The sequence below is a fragment of the Varroa jacobsoni genome, unplaced genomic scaffold (genome assembly GCF_002532875.2).
Source record: "Varroa jacobsoni isolate VJ856 unplaced genomic scaffold, vjacob_1.0 contig01070, whole genome shotgun sequence".
NCBI classification, from domain to species: Eukaryota; Metazoa; Arthropoda; class Arachnida; order Mesostigmata; family Varroidae; genus Varroa; species Varroa jacobsoni.
The window spans coordinates 47,680-64,514 of NW_019214579.1; the positions used below are offsets into that span (position 1 = coordinate 47,680).

The following is a 16,835-nucleotide window of genomic DNA, read 5'->3' on the forward strand; positions in this document are numbered from 1 at the left end:
GTCATTCATTATGTACCGTTTATTACTCAGAAAAACAGACAAATATCTAGGTAGTTATTTCCCTACTTGAACCGTTGTTATAACGCCCCATAGTTACCACACGCTACTGTGCCGCATACATATATGCACTGGTTACGTTAGCTTTCATAGAAGTGTACGGTACACCGAATTACCTTTTATCTTCGAAACTTGACGGTTCTATGGATAGAATTGGCTCAGCTGAAACCTGTATACACAGGCTCCCCCGTTCCATTGCATCGGCCATTAATCCATGGTGCCATAATCGAGCAAAAATACTTAAAAAAACCATATATGTATCGCTATTCCCGCTATTCCAAACAGCAGACAATGGATATAATAGCTGATCTATTTTAATCCTAATATCGTTAGATGATTCATCATGTAATGAAAGAGACTAAAAGCTCTATAAAGGCAGAGTTTCAATCTGTTTCAACGAAAGCCTTTACTTGGCTTCGGAAGATAGGACGCTCTTTTTTGTGGCTTCTACCTGTCACCTCTCTAGTACAAATTAGTCATATCATTACTATTTTCTACAGCGTATAATCTTTTGCTCTCGCTTGCATAGTGAAATCGTAGTAGAATGTAAAAACTAAGTATTAACATTGTGTCATCGTGGATAGTACGTACATGTTATAGACCAACTACTGCTGACGACAGCAGCTTTTGCCAGAGATATCCACGAAAAGGAGGTTAACGTTGCGATAGGCCATCTGGCCACAACCGATACTTGACCACTACCTGCATTATAAAAATAGAGATCTTTTGATCTATTGGGCAACGATCACTGCAGTAGAAGCAATCACTCAAGGATGTCAGATCATTGAGAATTTTACCCGATGGATGGATGGATGGATGGATGGAACGAGGTTCCGCGCATAGATCCGAGTTGGTGAGCGAGTAACGTATATTGGCGGATTTCTATGCGACAATGCACGCGGTAGATAAATGTCGGAGTAACCCGTTTGATACAGTTAAATAGATTTCTTGATTGTGACACTAATAGGACCTATGTCGCCTTGATCGTTTGAAAGATTGTGAATCTCTGTTGGACCTGCAACAGATCAGAGATTGATGATTTCAATCAACAGTCACTGCAATGATCGGCAATAAACCGTGTTATTCGATGCAATCTAATACACAAAATGTGTAATCAGTTCGAGATGTCATTGCCTTTGGCAACGCCCGGTGTAAAAATAAGTCGTCACAGCCCAAACTATTTGTGATGACTTTTCTGTTACCTGAATATTGTAATAACCAATTAATAATAACCTAGAAAATAGTTGATCTGCTCTTTTTTCGTGCTTCTCCTAAAAGTTGAAGATGATTTACGAAAGGAAGTGCCTCACAGACTCAATATTGTCGGTGGGAGCAGATTTTTCTGGAAAATCTTCTTGGAAATCGAGGCCTTTTCCCAAAACGAACTAACACATAAAAGTAAAACACCCCTCCATTTGGACATTAGTGATCTTTTGGCATAATAATCACATGTTTTTAGAATAAACTATTGCTTAACCTAACGTTTAGTTACAGACAAAAATTCAAAATTGTACCCGGATTTCCATGATCTACGGAGATGTACTTTTATATTAGTATTATTTGCCTGTATAGCCAACATTTCAATGGTTATGACTGATAGTGTGAAGCCTGCAACTTCGTTCGGCCTCCTCTATCATGTTTCGTCATGACTTTTTTGTCCTGATCACTCGTTAGAGAGTATTTAGCGCCTTTTCCCTCTATTCAGACGATTGGCGCGCCATCACATGTGCTATGCTCCTTTTCTTATGACCCATATGACATTGTTATGGCTCGCTCAGGTGTTCCGTCGGCTGCTATCCGCAGTTTCGCGTCCTTCCATCGTTGTCATCATCATTACCACCATCATCGTCGTCGTCGTCGTCGTCGCCGTCGTCTGCAGTAAGAACACGATCTGAGCAACCACACAATGGAGCCATGTCCTATTTTACAGGCGATGTGTAGCACACCTCGTCAGACTTGTAGCATATAGCCACCATTCGAACGTCAGCCTCCTGGCACACGCTCGTTCACCCGTAGATGGCACAGCCGGCATCGTGCAGCTCACTTTTCTCTACCCGGCGAACATTTTTCTCTCCTGCGGTTCGCAACACATAAATGTCACCGAACTCAAACCCATTTTCCTGTCCACACCTTTCTCAACCTTCGCTAGAGAGGGCTGCTTCCCCACATCCCACTAGCGCCGCCGTAGACCACTAGCAGCCACAGAAAAGGGAGGCAGCAAGTGTTAATAGTGCACCAATGCTAAGGCCGCTGTGGACAACACCGATTTTACATTTGTTCGAGGCGAGTTAGAACTCTCAGACAGCCTTGTTTCCTGCCACGTTATGCGCTAAATACGACAAATGTGCTTGCCCTGTGTCTCGAGAATGGGGGTCCAACCTTCAGAACAAACTGGTCACACAGAACTCACCTAGTGCTGTAAAGAGGCGAATGTACGACACATAGAATTATAGGACATGGTGGCAGCTCGGTATGTACATCAATAATAGGGGACCTGTATAATCTACCCCTGTTTTCCGCATGCTGTAGGTTGAGACTATGATAATAGCGGATTCAGCTGTTAGTTTGACACACCCGCAACTTGTCGATACCACGTAGGCGCGGCTGCTGTCGTCGTAGTGAGATGCAGGTAGCAGCGCAGAAGCCAGAACTCGGGACAACGAGTTACCGGCCGGTCGGCCGGCCGGCCGAGTGGGGCAGTGGAGGCCAACGCAAAGAGAGACGACAACGACATTGGGCGGCGTTGTAAGCGGAAGCGGTTGTGGCGGTAGCGGCGACAGCAGCAACGAACACTAGATGGAGCTTGTTCTTTACGAGTGGCCAAGCTGGTGCCAGCGAGTTGCTGGCGTGGTCGCCTGGGGGAGGCTGTCAAAATCGAGGTAAGGTAACAAATTTAGCAGGCGTGCGTATACACGACACGGACGATTGAAGGTTACGAATATTAGTTTCTGCCAATGCTTCTGCTACTGGTCAAGTGAGCTTACCATAACGACAGAAAACGAGATGCAGAGGTATAGCTGTATGGAGGTAAGCAAGCCTGCCTTCCTCTACGCTGAGCAACATGGCGGGGAGGCGAAGCAAATAGATGTCGCTACCAAAGGCAGCATGTTGGCGGTCATACGAAAACGTTGGCGGGCATTTTCGCAGTAGGTCCGCGTCTCAATATCGAGCAGGAAATCACACAAGAGCATGACGCGAATGGATACTACTGGCACAATTTCATAAAGGTCTCACGGTAGAATCGCCAGCTGCGTTGTTAATGTCAGTGATGGCCGGACGAATGCACCCTAGGTAGCTCATGTAGAACGCTCGTCAATGATTAGATAGCTACATTGAAAATTAGACATTCTAGACATGACAAAAAGGGAAAAGATTTTTTGTCAAGGTCGACGGATATGTATCCTCGTTGACGGCAGCAGAGCAGACGTACTTAATGATCACGAGCTGTCTGGTATCTGAAAACAGGATAGAAATAGAAACTTTGACTAAGTGATTTAAGCTAATACCTGTACAGTGGTATCATTTTGACCATGTGAAGATCTCATTACAATAAACCGCACTCAGCTAGCCTATTAAGCAAGCAAGAACCATCATAAGAAAAGAAATATCATAGGCTATCTTTAGGTTAGACCGAAATTCAATCACTGTCTCGTCAACAACAAAAAACTGATCCAAATCACAAACCGACACAGAATCGCGCCACACATCAGTTAGACCTGTAGGTGGTAAAAGAATTGGGTCGCCAGGGGAAATCTAACCTTCTGTTCGGCCTGTTGTACGGCCTGCTTTAGTTTTAGCTGCATAGGTCGCAGTGCATTGTAGAAGATCAAGCTCGTTGGCGGCTGCTGAAATAGCTGTAAAGTGACCTGTCGGTGGATGCCTATATATGATCATTTAGCATTAGTAGTAAATGATAGCCTTGTTTACAGGTGACGTTATGAGGCGGTCTTTCATTTTCCCCTAGGTAGGTCATTGGAAATACGCGATTGCTCTGTCTCAATAGTGCAATTGCAGTCTACGTTATTTGTGAGCTTAAAGGGTAGTACAGAAACAGCGTTTGAGTATTGCCTCCAGTTGCGCTCTTAGCAGAACAGTAATCAATGGCGACTGCTTTTTGTATTGATATCTCGTATGGCTGGTATCTAAGGAAACATTAAAAAAGACGCTACAAAAGGAACTTCTAATGGTAAACGTAATGATGTTTCTCTTATTTGAGAATGGAAACGGGCAAGGCGACGACGGTGGCCCACCGTTTTCCTTTTCCGCGACCTTACGCACGGCTGCTATCGTTTGTTATTATTTCAAAGCACTACGGATTATTACTATTAATTGTGACTTGTAAAGGTATGACGGAGAGATCGGAGATCAGTAATTTACACGCGGCAAACACTGATAGTGCGGACATATTTCTTTGCTCGATTTCACTTTCCAAGTCAGCTAATGGCAGATCAAATAGGACTGCGCGGAGGCATTTGTATTATACTGTAGCTTACGATTCTACATGGACGGATTGCAGCCTATCCTATCGTCCGTTGCCTGGAAAATGTCCCGCGTTAAAGACTGCAGAGACTTGATATAAGCTAACTAGACACAATGTAAATGTAAATATTGCACTAGAGCTAAATACACATTGTATTACATAGTAACTATTCACAAAACAGAAATAACACGTTTTTGTCGTGTTTACCTTTGCAAAGAGGGGTGGCGCCGGGTGTACCAGCGTATAGAAATGTTTTCCTGTTCATCTCTAGTATAGCCATTGTTTTATAGTAGCTATTAAGTGCGCCTCCTAACGCTGATGGAATGATCGGTTGATTACTTCTATATTGGTCACACTTAGAAAATATAATAGCAAACCGAGTGACGCTACTCGAGTAGCTTTTTGCTCCGCGTAATATTAATGATTATCAATCTTAATATTTGCAGCTGTTAGATTATGTTGAATCACAGTGAATAAACGTATTCAGCTAAACGTGATTCTATCGCCAAGGTTTTTTTTTTATCAGTAGTAGGGTTCATAGTTACGATGCGGAGCAACCAGGTGCGAACTTCGCTTACTCGGATTATTTTGTCCTTCGATTGCAGTAAGCTCAGCGCTTGGAGGGGGAGGAAGCCATGGGGGTAGCTGTGGATCGCCGGGGCCAGGCAGTCGCAATGGGCCAGGGACGGGCGCTCACCTCGGCGGTGCTGCTTCGAAAAAACACACCAGACCAACCTTTTCTGGACATCAAATATATGTCCTCGAGAAGACGTTTGAACAGACAAAGTATCTCGCTGGTCCTGAAAGGGCCAAGCTCGCTTACGCATTAGGCATGAGTGAAAGCCAAGTAAAGGTGAGTCCTTGTCTCTTAACTATGAAATATCGCATCTAATTATACTAGAACTATGGCACGCCGTCGTATGACACAAAACGGCTACAGCCATTCTAGCATACCTATACAGATATATATGTATGCATATAGATATTTATGTATATATATATGCTAGAATGTATCTCTCATAGTACATTTGCGTTTCCGATGACGTCCGTAAGTGGATCTTTGGACTGCGGTGAGAACGTAGTCTATAATTGTTTTCAGTTAGAGTCTCGAATGTTCGGAGTCACGCGTTATGTGACGGCTTTACGTACGTTCTAGGCATCGAGCTACTCTTCGGTTAGCAAAGACTACATTGTTCATTTCAGCGGATCTTATAGAAGCGACTACCGTGAACGTTTATCGTGGTTTAATATCAGTGAAATATTTCCAGATTTGGATTACGGGCATCGTTATTGTGCGTTATGATCAGTTCTTCAATGCCGACATTGCTAGTTCAGAAGCCTGATCTATCCGTGTATCGTCAGTATGGCACACTGAGTCAATCTCCGTACGTTTGCCTGTTTGAACGAATCAATTGTACCCCGTTATTATAATAGTCGAGTGCTTCTCCCTTTTTAGCTTAATGTTCCAATTCCTTATGCCAATTTTTAACTCATATTTCTTATATGAGCGGCACAGAGCATATTTTATCTGCAGCGCTCGTCATGTTCTCTACGGATCCGGTGTTTTCGTAAATATGTGACCGCGTCGGATGTTTGACGAAGCGTGTAAATTGCCATCAACATCCGTTTGCTTCACTTACGAAAGTGACTTCTAAACAAGCGGTCGTGCAAATCATCTATGAGTACAGCCCACATTGGGAGAAAAAGTAATGGAAAAAAACCCGTGGCGCCTATACACGCAAAGGCTGTCGTTGTTTCTTGGTTCTCGCATTCGTCAGAGCCAACAAACATGGCTCAATTTTGGACATCGCCCGTAGTTCCCTGTGAAAAAATTCGTGTGCTGAAGGAACGGTCGACCTTACCGAACAAACGATCTAGACGCAACAATTCGCTATGTGCTCCAACGAGTGGAAATTAATATGTAGAATCCAGTTGGGCATGTTACGTTTGTCCTTCCTGTACAAGTCTCTCAAACTACTTATAACTTAGAAATACGGCTCAGCAAATATCTATAAGGTATATTTATGGCCGGCAATCTCGTCTTGAGCGGTAGAAAAAAATGCCACCAACCAACCAACCAACCAGTTAACTAGAACAACTAAAATGAGATTCATTGTCTTAATTTAGTCCTGATAAATGTATTAAAGTGAACATTTTGCTTTACACACTAGCTGCTATAAATATATTCAACCTAGTAATAGTTCCCCAGGTCCCCATAGACGACGCTGATTTGGGTGTGGAAGCCTACTGCCTGCCGAGGCATTGGCAATGCGATGATCATCAGCGTTTGGCTCTAGAGTCAAACGCTTAGATCGCAAGCGATTTAGACGAAAACAGTCGCTTTAATTATGTATAGAAGATCTATTATATGCATTTCGTTGCTACGTTGCCTCCCGCGTTTTGTCGTCATAATCACCGACAACGATGTAGGGCATCAATGGCGAATTAACGCCGCAGCATATTACAATCCTATGAGGAAATGAATGTGTCATAGTAACTTGCTAAATTGCAACTATGTTCATTCTATTGTGTCACAAGTGAATGTCTGGCGTGCGAAGACTGCCAGCCGACACCCTACCCAACAGTCTCGATTCTTTTGTGTGTGTGTGTGTGCCCGTGTAGCCGGGCGCGCGGGTGCGCGGGGGAATGTATTTATCACCTCCTAATAAGATCATCGCCCTCGCGGTTCTCTTTTGGTTCGCTTCCTTTCAACCCCAGTGTGCACCCCCCGGTTTGGATCCTGGTGGTCCCTTTTGTAGCACCATACATCAAGATGTAGTAGCCGTAGGAACAGCCAACGCGAGATAGCGCGACAAGCAGGGCAGATGAGTGGGGGCTGACTTTGTGGGGGCTCGGCCGCTTGAACTACAACGATAGTAGAACGAGCGTTACAGGGGACCAAGTTGCCGTTGGAGTATTAGAAGAAGCTATTGGATACTACTCTATGCTGCTATGGTTCGAGAGCATTTACTACATAGCATTAGGGAAGTACTGGCTTCGTATGATCTGGGGTAGAACCACCGTGACGACAACAGCGACGAGTCAAGGCAAGATGGTGACTGCTGCGCTTCGAGGCTCCATCTTCCATCTTGCTTCAAGGGACCTCCGAAGCAAGATGGGGGAGAGTCGGGAAGGGATGCTGGGAAAAAGGGGAAGGGGTAGAGAAACTGGGGGGACGAACACTAAAGTTGTTCACAGTCAATTTGGCCGCCATCTTCCTCGCTTGTCTTTACCCAAAGAGCCCTGGCCCCTGTAGTTCTTTGTAGAGCCGGTCGTCATCGTTGAGGTCGCTACGGCCCACGGCTGGGTTGTACGAAAGCCACTGGCAGTTAGTCAGTCAGCCAGCCAGCCAGCCACCTTGCGTTTTGGTACCGCATCTCTCTGCGCTGGACCAATTTTTGAGAAGTTTCCAACACAGAAATTAAAGCAACCGCCGAGGACCACAGCAAGATAAAAACACGAGAAAAACTATGGAGTAGGCAGAGCGAAATGGCGGCAGCAGCAACGGGATACTGCTTTCACTGGGTCGTGTAGCTAGCGTTCTATGATTAAATTCGTCTCTCTCCTTCTCTCTCATCTATTTTCACCCTGCTGAATGTATTTTCTCCCCTTGAGGATAGTCTGATCCGAAGCTTATCGCTTGGATCCGCTGTTTCAGTCCTACCTCTCTATTTTGCTCGTCTCTCGCTTTCCGTGTTACTTGTTCATTTTCTCTCCAATCTATTTAATCTGTACAGCCTTGAATCGTTTGGCCAGTTTCTCCACGCCGCTCTGGTATCGCAGGCTAAAAATAAATAGAGGGAGATAAGAAAAAGGTTTATGTCTACATAAGGGGCATTCGGTAGTTGTGGTATCATCCGTAGCTCCGTCGATGAGCACTGATCGGCCACGCTTCGCATTGCCTTATCTAACCATATCATCTGTAATCAAAGCAAAACGAACGTCGTTAACATGCTTGAATTTTTTAGCTTCAATGGTGTCCGGAACGAGGGAGTCACGTAGGCTCGCTGGATGAAGCATTGCCTCACACCCCACGGCTGGACGTATCTTCGAGCGTGCTGGCTATGGGTGAATAAAACAAATGAGTTTTACCGGCTGGCCGATGCAGCGAAACAACAGATTGTCCGTTCTATTGAAGCAACGGGAGGAGCAAAGAAAGGAACGTTCGCTGGGTGCCGGGAAAGGACGAAAGAGAGGGAGCTGGCCTGCATGTGACTTTTATTAGCGAGTTCTAAACCCGTCTGTCGTTCCATCGTCGTACTTTACATGCAAATCAATAATCAATTATGATGGTTGCTACTGCTAACGTATCATTAGGATTCATGTGCTACATGTGTTAACATATGCATCCGGTAGCGTCGTTAGGACACAGAGTGGCCTTATATTGGGAGAAGAATCGTTTAAAAACTGTGATAGTGACACGATAAAACGAAAAAAAAATAATAATAACTGGAAGGCACCCGTAAAGAACCTTTATGTGGAATCAGTAATACACCATATAGAGTGCTTGAGGATGCAGACCGGTTTTGGGTAGAAAACGAGTATTGCCCACTGTATGTACAAGATCATTTTGATGTACTTTCTAATTGCCACGAAAAGTTACTGTAGCAACTATTTTAAATGTAAAAGATCGATCTGGCCAGAAGCACCGAATAATTGTTCAGCTACATATTAATATTACCGATATGTTTTCGCACTAAGGATGTGCTTGTGAAGAAAGCATTATACTTCACAGATATAGGCATAATTATCAGGATAAGCCTGCGCGATATCCTAATGTACCTATAGCAGGCTGCCTTATTCTCAAAAGGAGTGCAATTCAGGAGAATACTTTGTATAAAAGCTGCTGCATCCTTAACATCAGCACATCGTTCAGTCGTGTTCGTAACTTTGTGTTTGTAACGTATGGGAAATCGCCTTTTCGTATCGATGTCGCACACATATCGATACACAGACACCTAATTGTACACTGTTTTTCCACCCGGTTTGCGTCTGTAACACGTTCCCCCCTGCCGCTTCTGGTCCTCATCGTTTTCTGTGTCAGAAAAACAAGCTGGCCCGCTCTTAAAACCGCCATCGCCTGTGACACTATATCGTTTTGTTAGCCGTCCGTTTTTGTTCAGAGAGCAGTGGCGTCATAAGTTCTTCGCGTCCCTCATTCTCTTGCTTTTTTGAGCAGTCTCCAGCTTATCCCGGACGATAAGCCGCAGCGGCAATTTGATCCAGCTCTGTCTTATCCACTTTCTCGAACAGCGTCCTTTCGGTCCCATTGCCTGGCTGGCTGGCTGGCTGGCTGTCTGTCTGTCTTCAAGCAGAGCAGGAGACAGTAGCGCTTTAGGAAATGAGATTTTGATCGCTACCGTTTTGGATCGTTCACTTCCACCACTGGACAATGGCTGATAACTACGGATTGCTTAGTTTGGTTGATTCGTTGGATCACCGACTCGCATCGGTGGCCGCCAGCACACAGCCGCTGGTCAGCGTCGGTTGGACGGCGCTTTCAGCGGCTAAGAAGCAACGGCTTCATCCATGTTCATCCGATCCTGTCCTGGCCACCAAAGAAAGCAGCCCAAAACCAAGCGGCAGACAATCTTGGAGGGCATAATGACCCTCTGCTGCGCCATCGGTCGTAGCAGCTACTAGCCAGCAGCAGCAGCAGCAGCAGCAGCTCTTCGTGCTCGCGCTCCCGCCCTAAACAGGGCCGCCCTCACCACCCTCCGCTGACATCTCGCAGCCAGCGAGGCCTGTGTACACTCTCATCGGCCTTAGCTAGCTAGGGCGACTGAAGCAATCGAGGGCCACACCAGACCTAGGCTTTCGTTAAAGACGAGGAGATGAGCTCTACTTTGCTTCTATAGCGACTCACTGCAGCTGCTGGTCACAACCCGAGTGGGAATTTCTTCCGTTCCAGCTTTCGTTGTTTGTCGCTCGCCTCAAGGACAACACGCGACAGCAATACGATGCGGCGTCCGAATACTTGCTATCAGCACGGCCACGCAATAAACGACCACCTCATTCTGTTCACTGCTCGTGTTCATCGTTGATCAGCTACAGTAACAGTAGAAATTGCACGTCAGAAGTATCGTTAGACAACACGACAGTCGTATGTAGGACTAGTTGAAAGCAGCCCAAGGGGATGGCGGCTTGGGCGGGCGCGGGGGCGGTGCAGTGTAAGTTGACAGCAGCGAGAACGACGGTGCCGGTAACGATACTGAGTTTGCAGCAGAGATCAAAAACCAGTGGCGATAGCAAGACACGACGTAGGGGAGAGGCGCTGACCAAGGGGCTAGCCAGCCGCTAGCCAGCAACGTGTGTAACAATCAACCCAAATTGAGCCCACTCGCTGGCTAGCTTTGCTCCCTTTCTCTTGTTCACTGCGCTCTTCTTGTTACATGCTCCCTCGCGTCTCTCCCATCGCAAAGAAATCCAATGTGCGACCTCAGTGTCGCTGCTTTCCTTCTTAAGCTTATCTCTTTCGAACTCATCAGGCGGTGTTAGAGGTTCGAAACAAAGCGCAGGGACTGGTTACCCCCCAAAACAGCCCCGCGGGCGGCCTGTTCAGGCCGAAGTAGTACAAGTAGCAGTAATGTCAAACGGTGCGTCGAAGGACCCTTTCCACTGGCTCCTCCCCTTCGACACAACAGACCGTAGGCTACTGTAGATAGTTCTCTATCTGTCGCGCAGGGGGTTCATGTCGTTTTCAAGTTGGGGCAAGGGAACAGAAATGAGCGCCCGTAACATTCTCTTAGCTGTCGTCTCGTCCTGTAGCCTGCCGAAGCTTTCCCTTCCCTCCAACTTTCGACTTCATTCCGGATCCCCTCGGTTTTCATTGCCCTCAATTGCCTGACTCATTCCTGATATCTTGATTGTATTGCTATTACGAAGCGTTAGGGATGGTCCTGCACTGGTTTGATGCATTCACCACAGGCCGACAGTGGTGCCCCTAACCCTGACACCCCCCAGTCCTGCTGCCAACTATAATTTCACTGGTGCTGTCGGCGCGATTGGGGTTAGGGTTATAGGGGTATCAATGACCGATGTCAATCCAACCGAATCCATTCGAAAGCTCGAATGCTCTTTCACTGATTGAGACAGGACGATCTGTACATGGTTGTATTAAATGTATGGGTAAATACATATATTACACTCACTGTTTAATACATACATACAGTTGATGCGGACACACAGTGGACGAGTAGTAATATAATAAACGTAGTACGTTAATTCGCACCATGTGACTTTGTGATGATATAATTGATTTCTAGAACAAATTATTTTGAAAACGCATGATGAATGAATGAAGATGAATCCCAATAGAAATCGACTTCAGCGGTTTGATGTAATGTTCGATTGTTTTTCTTATCTACTATTTAAGCGGACCGGCGGTTTGAGGCTAAAAATGGTCACGAAGCACTGCTGTGTTCATTAGATGTTATATTGTTCTTCTTTCCTGTCGCATTCATTACCTCACAGGAACTTTCTTCATCGCTGACCTAAACAGTTCTATTCAGGACCAGTTATTCGTTTATTTTAGCGCGTCCGTCCTGCCTATTATTCCATCTTATTCGGTACAACGACTCGATGACACCTGTTTTCGAAAGTCAATTAGGCCTACAGATAGCGCTACTAAAAACAGAGATATGACTCCGTCGTATCGGGTCGTAGTTTTTCCACCACGATTCGCAAAACATCGTAAAATGTCAAAAATATTGCTGATGGGTCTCCGGAACGTCCACTCAGTGAAGCTTCTGCCTTCTTCGAACGCCATCTAAACAGAAGATGTTGGCTTCGGTCTATTTGAAATCTTCTCGAAACCTGCTCCTCCGTAATTGTCAGTAGGAAAGTCTATCATTTCCTGTACATACAGCCAGTGTGGTGCCTTTTCACCTCAGTTTAGGTCAGCTCCCAGTCGTTTGTCCGTTGAGGATCAATTAAATGATCGAGGGCCTGTCCAACTTGTTTTGAATAAAAGGTAGCGTACTAGTTATATAGCGCGGTTCCTTCCAATGCCGCTGCAACGAAATATAAGTAGACATAATGAGGTATTGACGAAACGGCAGAATAGTTCGCCTACTGCCTAAATAGAATTATTTCAATCACTATTTAATCTACACACCGTTTCATGCAATATAGGTGAGCCACGATGTGATAAAATCACTTGATTTGAATATTGTGGGCACCTGCACGCCTATATAGAAGGCTATCTGATTATCTCAATAAATCACTTAGGGGTAACCGCGTATATGTGGTAAGCTTGCGGTACAATTGCTGTTTATATAGCCAATTTACTTAACTTGCTGCATGACCCTCTTTGAATAATACCAATCTAGCAATTCGGTGCATACCTGCCTACTCTAGGCTCCCCAGCTCATCCTTGACTCCTCCATGCTGCCGGCGCCGCAGAAAGAAATACTGTCTCCACACCTGACTTTAACATACAGCCAGCCAGCGTAGACAATGATGTGGGGGAAATGGAAAAGCTCCAACGAGCGGGCAAATTCCGACAAACGAATGTGAGATTGTCTGCCAGGTACTATTACAGACGGTTAACGGTTGATGAAGCCGACAATTGTGAATCAGCAGAAGGGCGACTACCCCTGTCAGCCTGATTTGGTCTGGGATTGTTAGCACTCTGTTTGACTTGGGGATTAGGCAGGAAGGGCCCATGAGGCATCGCTGGTCGGCACATCGATCGTTCGGCGTCCCGCGATAGTGTCAGTCAGAGGAGGGAAATCTAAAAGCCTGAAGTAAGTGGCTAGTTTGCGTGAAACTGTGAAGAGAAAGACGGCGCAGGACAAACGAACAAGTAACGCCACCGTGAATAGCGCTGATTCACGACGTGTATTTTAATAGAACAAACAGGGACGAAGGCTCAGAATACTCAACTGTTATTAATTTTTCGGTAAATACCATTAATGCTATTTGAGTGTTCCCTTGGTATTGTCCGCGTACTGTATACTAATTTTTCCGGTGTTAAGAGTCTAACCTAAATATGTATATAGGTTATCCCCAACACATTAGGATCTTAGGTACATCTTACATTTTGACATCTGTACAGGTCTATTATTACATAATAAAAAAAAAGAACCATATAGCTGTGGATATTCAACTCTGGCCTTTTCGAATATAAAAGGATTTTATTTATTACATTGAATATCTAGTCTGTCGAAATCTCTAGACAAATGCCAATCTTTCAAGTATATATACTTATCCTGTACGGGTGAAATTAATGGCCGGTTGTTGCGAGCCATTTCTGAATTTCGATTGTCCTGTTATTTCTAGCAGATCACAATCTGAACACGTCCTGACCGTGTGCATAGGATATACAAAACAAGGTAACGACAACGAGCAGGACCTACCCGATCGATTACTTTACATGGCCTAGCTCGAAGTGTGGTTGACATCCGAAAAATATCACTTTGTGGGGTTAATTGCGATGCGACGTAATGGGGGACGCGATCCTCGAAGCGGACTATAACGAAGGTGCGTTGGGGTTATCCAATTCATGGCAGCTTTCCAATTGTATAGTCTTCATATATCTTTCAAGCTCGGTGGCCTAAATTCGACAATATGATAGCTTCTGAATTATAAGTAGACAATATTTTGCTTTTGGTCTTCCGTTCGTTGCAGCATTCTGTTTTTTTTTTGCTTACATAGAGAAAGTGGACAATTTGTTCAATACGTTCACAGGCCTAATGTTTAGATTTTAACATGATAGGGATTTAATGCACGATAATTGATCACAGTGCTAGCAGCTGGCAAACCCATGCTTGTGATTGTTGCAAGCTTTTGCAAACCATTAACGGTTTGTTATCAGCTTCCGCTAATTATACCTAATGTATTCAGTATCGTCCGGTGGTGCGGATAAAGAAGTGGATTTCTTGTTGAGATGCAACGATAAGCGCGCACTTTTTTTAATTCACTAGAAAGAGATCCAAGCCGTATAAACTACCGCGTCCCGTTTAGCTGAAGCCCAGCTTCCTAAAATTGCCTCTGGCAGCGTTTGCTTGTTCCTGTGTATCCCAGTGGAAACGGCTGTGTGAAGAACGCATGGCCGAAAGCAATTCAATCCCTGGCCTGAAAGATGAACATTGCGTTTTGCCAACAAGTCCTCGACGGTCGGCCCGAGCAGCAGGTCCAGTCGTCTGACTCCAAGATCCACCAGCATTCTCTTACGCTGCTCGTCGCCTTTGCTCCTGCCGCTAGTCGTGGGGAGCAATTCTCAAGCAGTAGCCTAGCATCGTTTCGAGTCCTGCGGTAAAGTGAACGCAAACATCATTTCGATTCCGGGATTCGGCGGCTGTTGCGCGCTCCGCTTGGGGTAAGTCCAGTCTATGCGTAGCAGAAACGAAAGATCATAAAGAATGGTTCTCCTCCGTCATACTAGCGCTACTGATACACCGACGATTCTGTATCATGCTGCCCTACCCGGAGCCAGCTAAATCGTGTGATTCATTCATACCACGCCAGAGTCAGGGTCGTCTCCAATATAGGGGGTGTTCATTCCTAGGGGTCGCCAGTGGTGTATACAGCATTTTCATCTACCAACAATAGTAAATGCAGCTCCCGTCATTTCCAACGCGAACCGGGAGAAGTTTCGAAACAAATAAACAATGATATGAATTCACCCCTCGATGTCAGCAGTTACTGTAGAAAAGGGCGCTGCTACCGTGAACGATCTACCCTAAGCAAGTTCTCTTACGCTTAGAAGCCGTACCACTGTTTCCATACAAAGTATCATATAGGGTCTCGTTGACTCAAAACGTTTCAGCCCTCGTTGCGTATTCAATTGAGGAAAGCAAGCAAAAATCTCTATAAAAGTCAGTGGATCTTGGCCTCACATCGGTTTTTGACTTGTAAAGGCAGTTGGCAGTAATAAATACGGATCGTACGTGCATATGAACATGCCTCTTACCCAAGTATATGTTGGCTAGCTAGAATTATACTTAAAACGCATAGCTATCAAGTATGTTTACAGAATCCGAGGCACAAGATCACCGACAAATCTCGTTGTATGTGAACGACATGTCCATCAGACTTCAGGTGAAGGCTGCAGGCTCTTGCTTAACAAAACAGGTACGTTTAAGACAAAATATAGGCCACCAGAACGCGCTAGTGCAGTTATTCGAGTGATAAGGACTCAATTCAAGCTTACGGTGTTTTACCTGATAGAGGTTTGAGGAGGACAGATTAGACTCGTGCATCGTGCCTTCCGAAGAAACTCGGCCGTTTTTGTCCTGAAAAATGTTGTAATATTGTGATATATGATAGATATTCACCTTTATTTTACTCGATTTTTACTGTTCTGATTTCCTCACATGCGAGAGCTTTACCTCTTGATAGATGTGGTGCAAAATATATATATGTATATATATATCCCGCTTAAGCTGTTCACGGAGCGTGGCCATATCAGCACTGCCATTTTATGTCAAACAGGTTTCTTCCTCTGGTGCAATCTGCTTGAGGTTCTTAAGCTTCCCCGAGGAGATTTCACATGTCACTTGTACAACCACGACGACTCACACCGTCGATGTGTGTATGTGTATGCATTCAACGGCACCGCAGTGTGGCTTAAACCGCCAGTCGGATGCGGCGAGCTATCTAGTACACCGGACGGTAGCTATATCAAGGTAAAGGCAGAGGTGGAAGTAGGCGCGTGTGGAGCAGGTGGTGGCGCTTGAGCGGAGTCTCGTGTCGCGCGCCTAGGCCTCATCAAGACCGTTGCCGTTTAGGTGCGCTGGGAGGCTTCATCGCTGCTGCCTGAATGCTTCCGTCGCAGCGGAGTCCTGCTGTGTAGGTGGAGAGGAGAGGCACCGATAGCTAAAAAGCTTCGTCTAGTCGCCGATCGACCGGGATGGAAGACACGTGTCCCATGATCCTCATGATTGTCACACCCACTTGTATCTCCTTTTTCCTCCTTGGTTGCCTGAACTGACTAGCTAGCTCGTTGCCTGCCCAAATCGCCAGGCTCCATGAACGATAAGAATCGTCCTATTCTCGTACAGCGTTCTTGTCCTGAATAGACGAATAGAACTGACGTGTTGCGGAGGATCTACAAGCCAAGTGGGTTCAAGGAAGAAACCGACAGTGAAAAACAGAGAAAGAGTGAGTGGGATTGCTAGGCGTTAGCGCAACTACGCCCCGCTCGGACAATCACGGTGATGCTAATAGTCTTGACTGGCAAGCGCCGGTGTTCGAGTCGTCCTTAGCTTATTCCCTCGGAATTAACGTACAAGCAGTACCAATAGGAGCTTCGTTCGCAGTGAATCCGAGAAAAGAGAGAATCTCTTGGCTTAGT

General features: G+C 45.5%; 1 protein-coding gene across 1 annotated transcript in view; it reads left to right on the forward strand.

Moving 5' to 3' along the window:
- LOC111271825 (HGTX homeodomain transcription factor) overlaps positions 1–16,835 on the forward strand; it is a 21,354-nt gene continuing 4,519 nt past the window's right edge. Inside the window, exons 1-2 of the mRNA XM_022852830.2 lie at positions 1–2,936; positions 5,143–5,390. Of these exons, the coding sequence (XP_022708565.2) occupies positions 5,370–5,390 (21 nt within the window). The 5' untranslated portion in view covers positions 1–2,936; positions 5,143–5,369. The remainder of the gene's footprint in view (positions 2,937–5,142; positions 5,391–16,835) is intronic.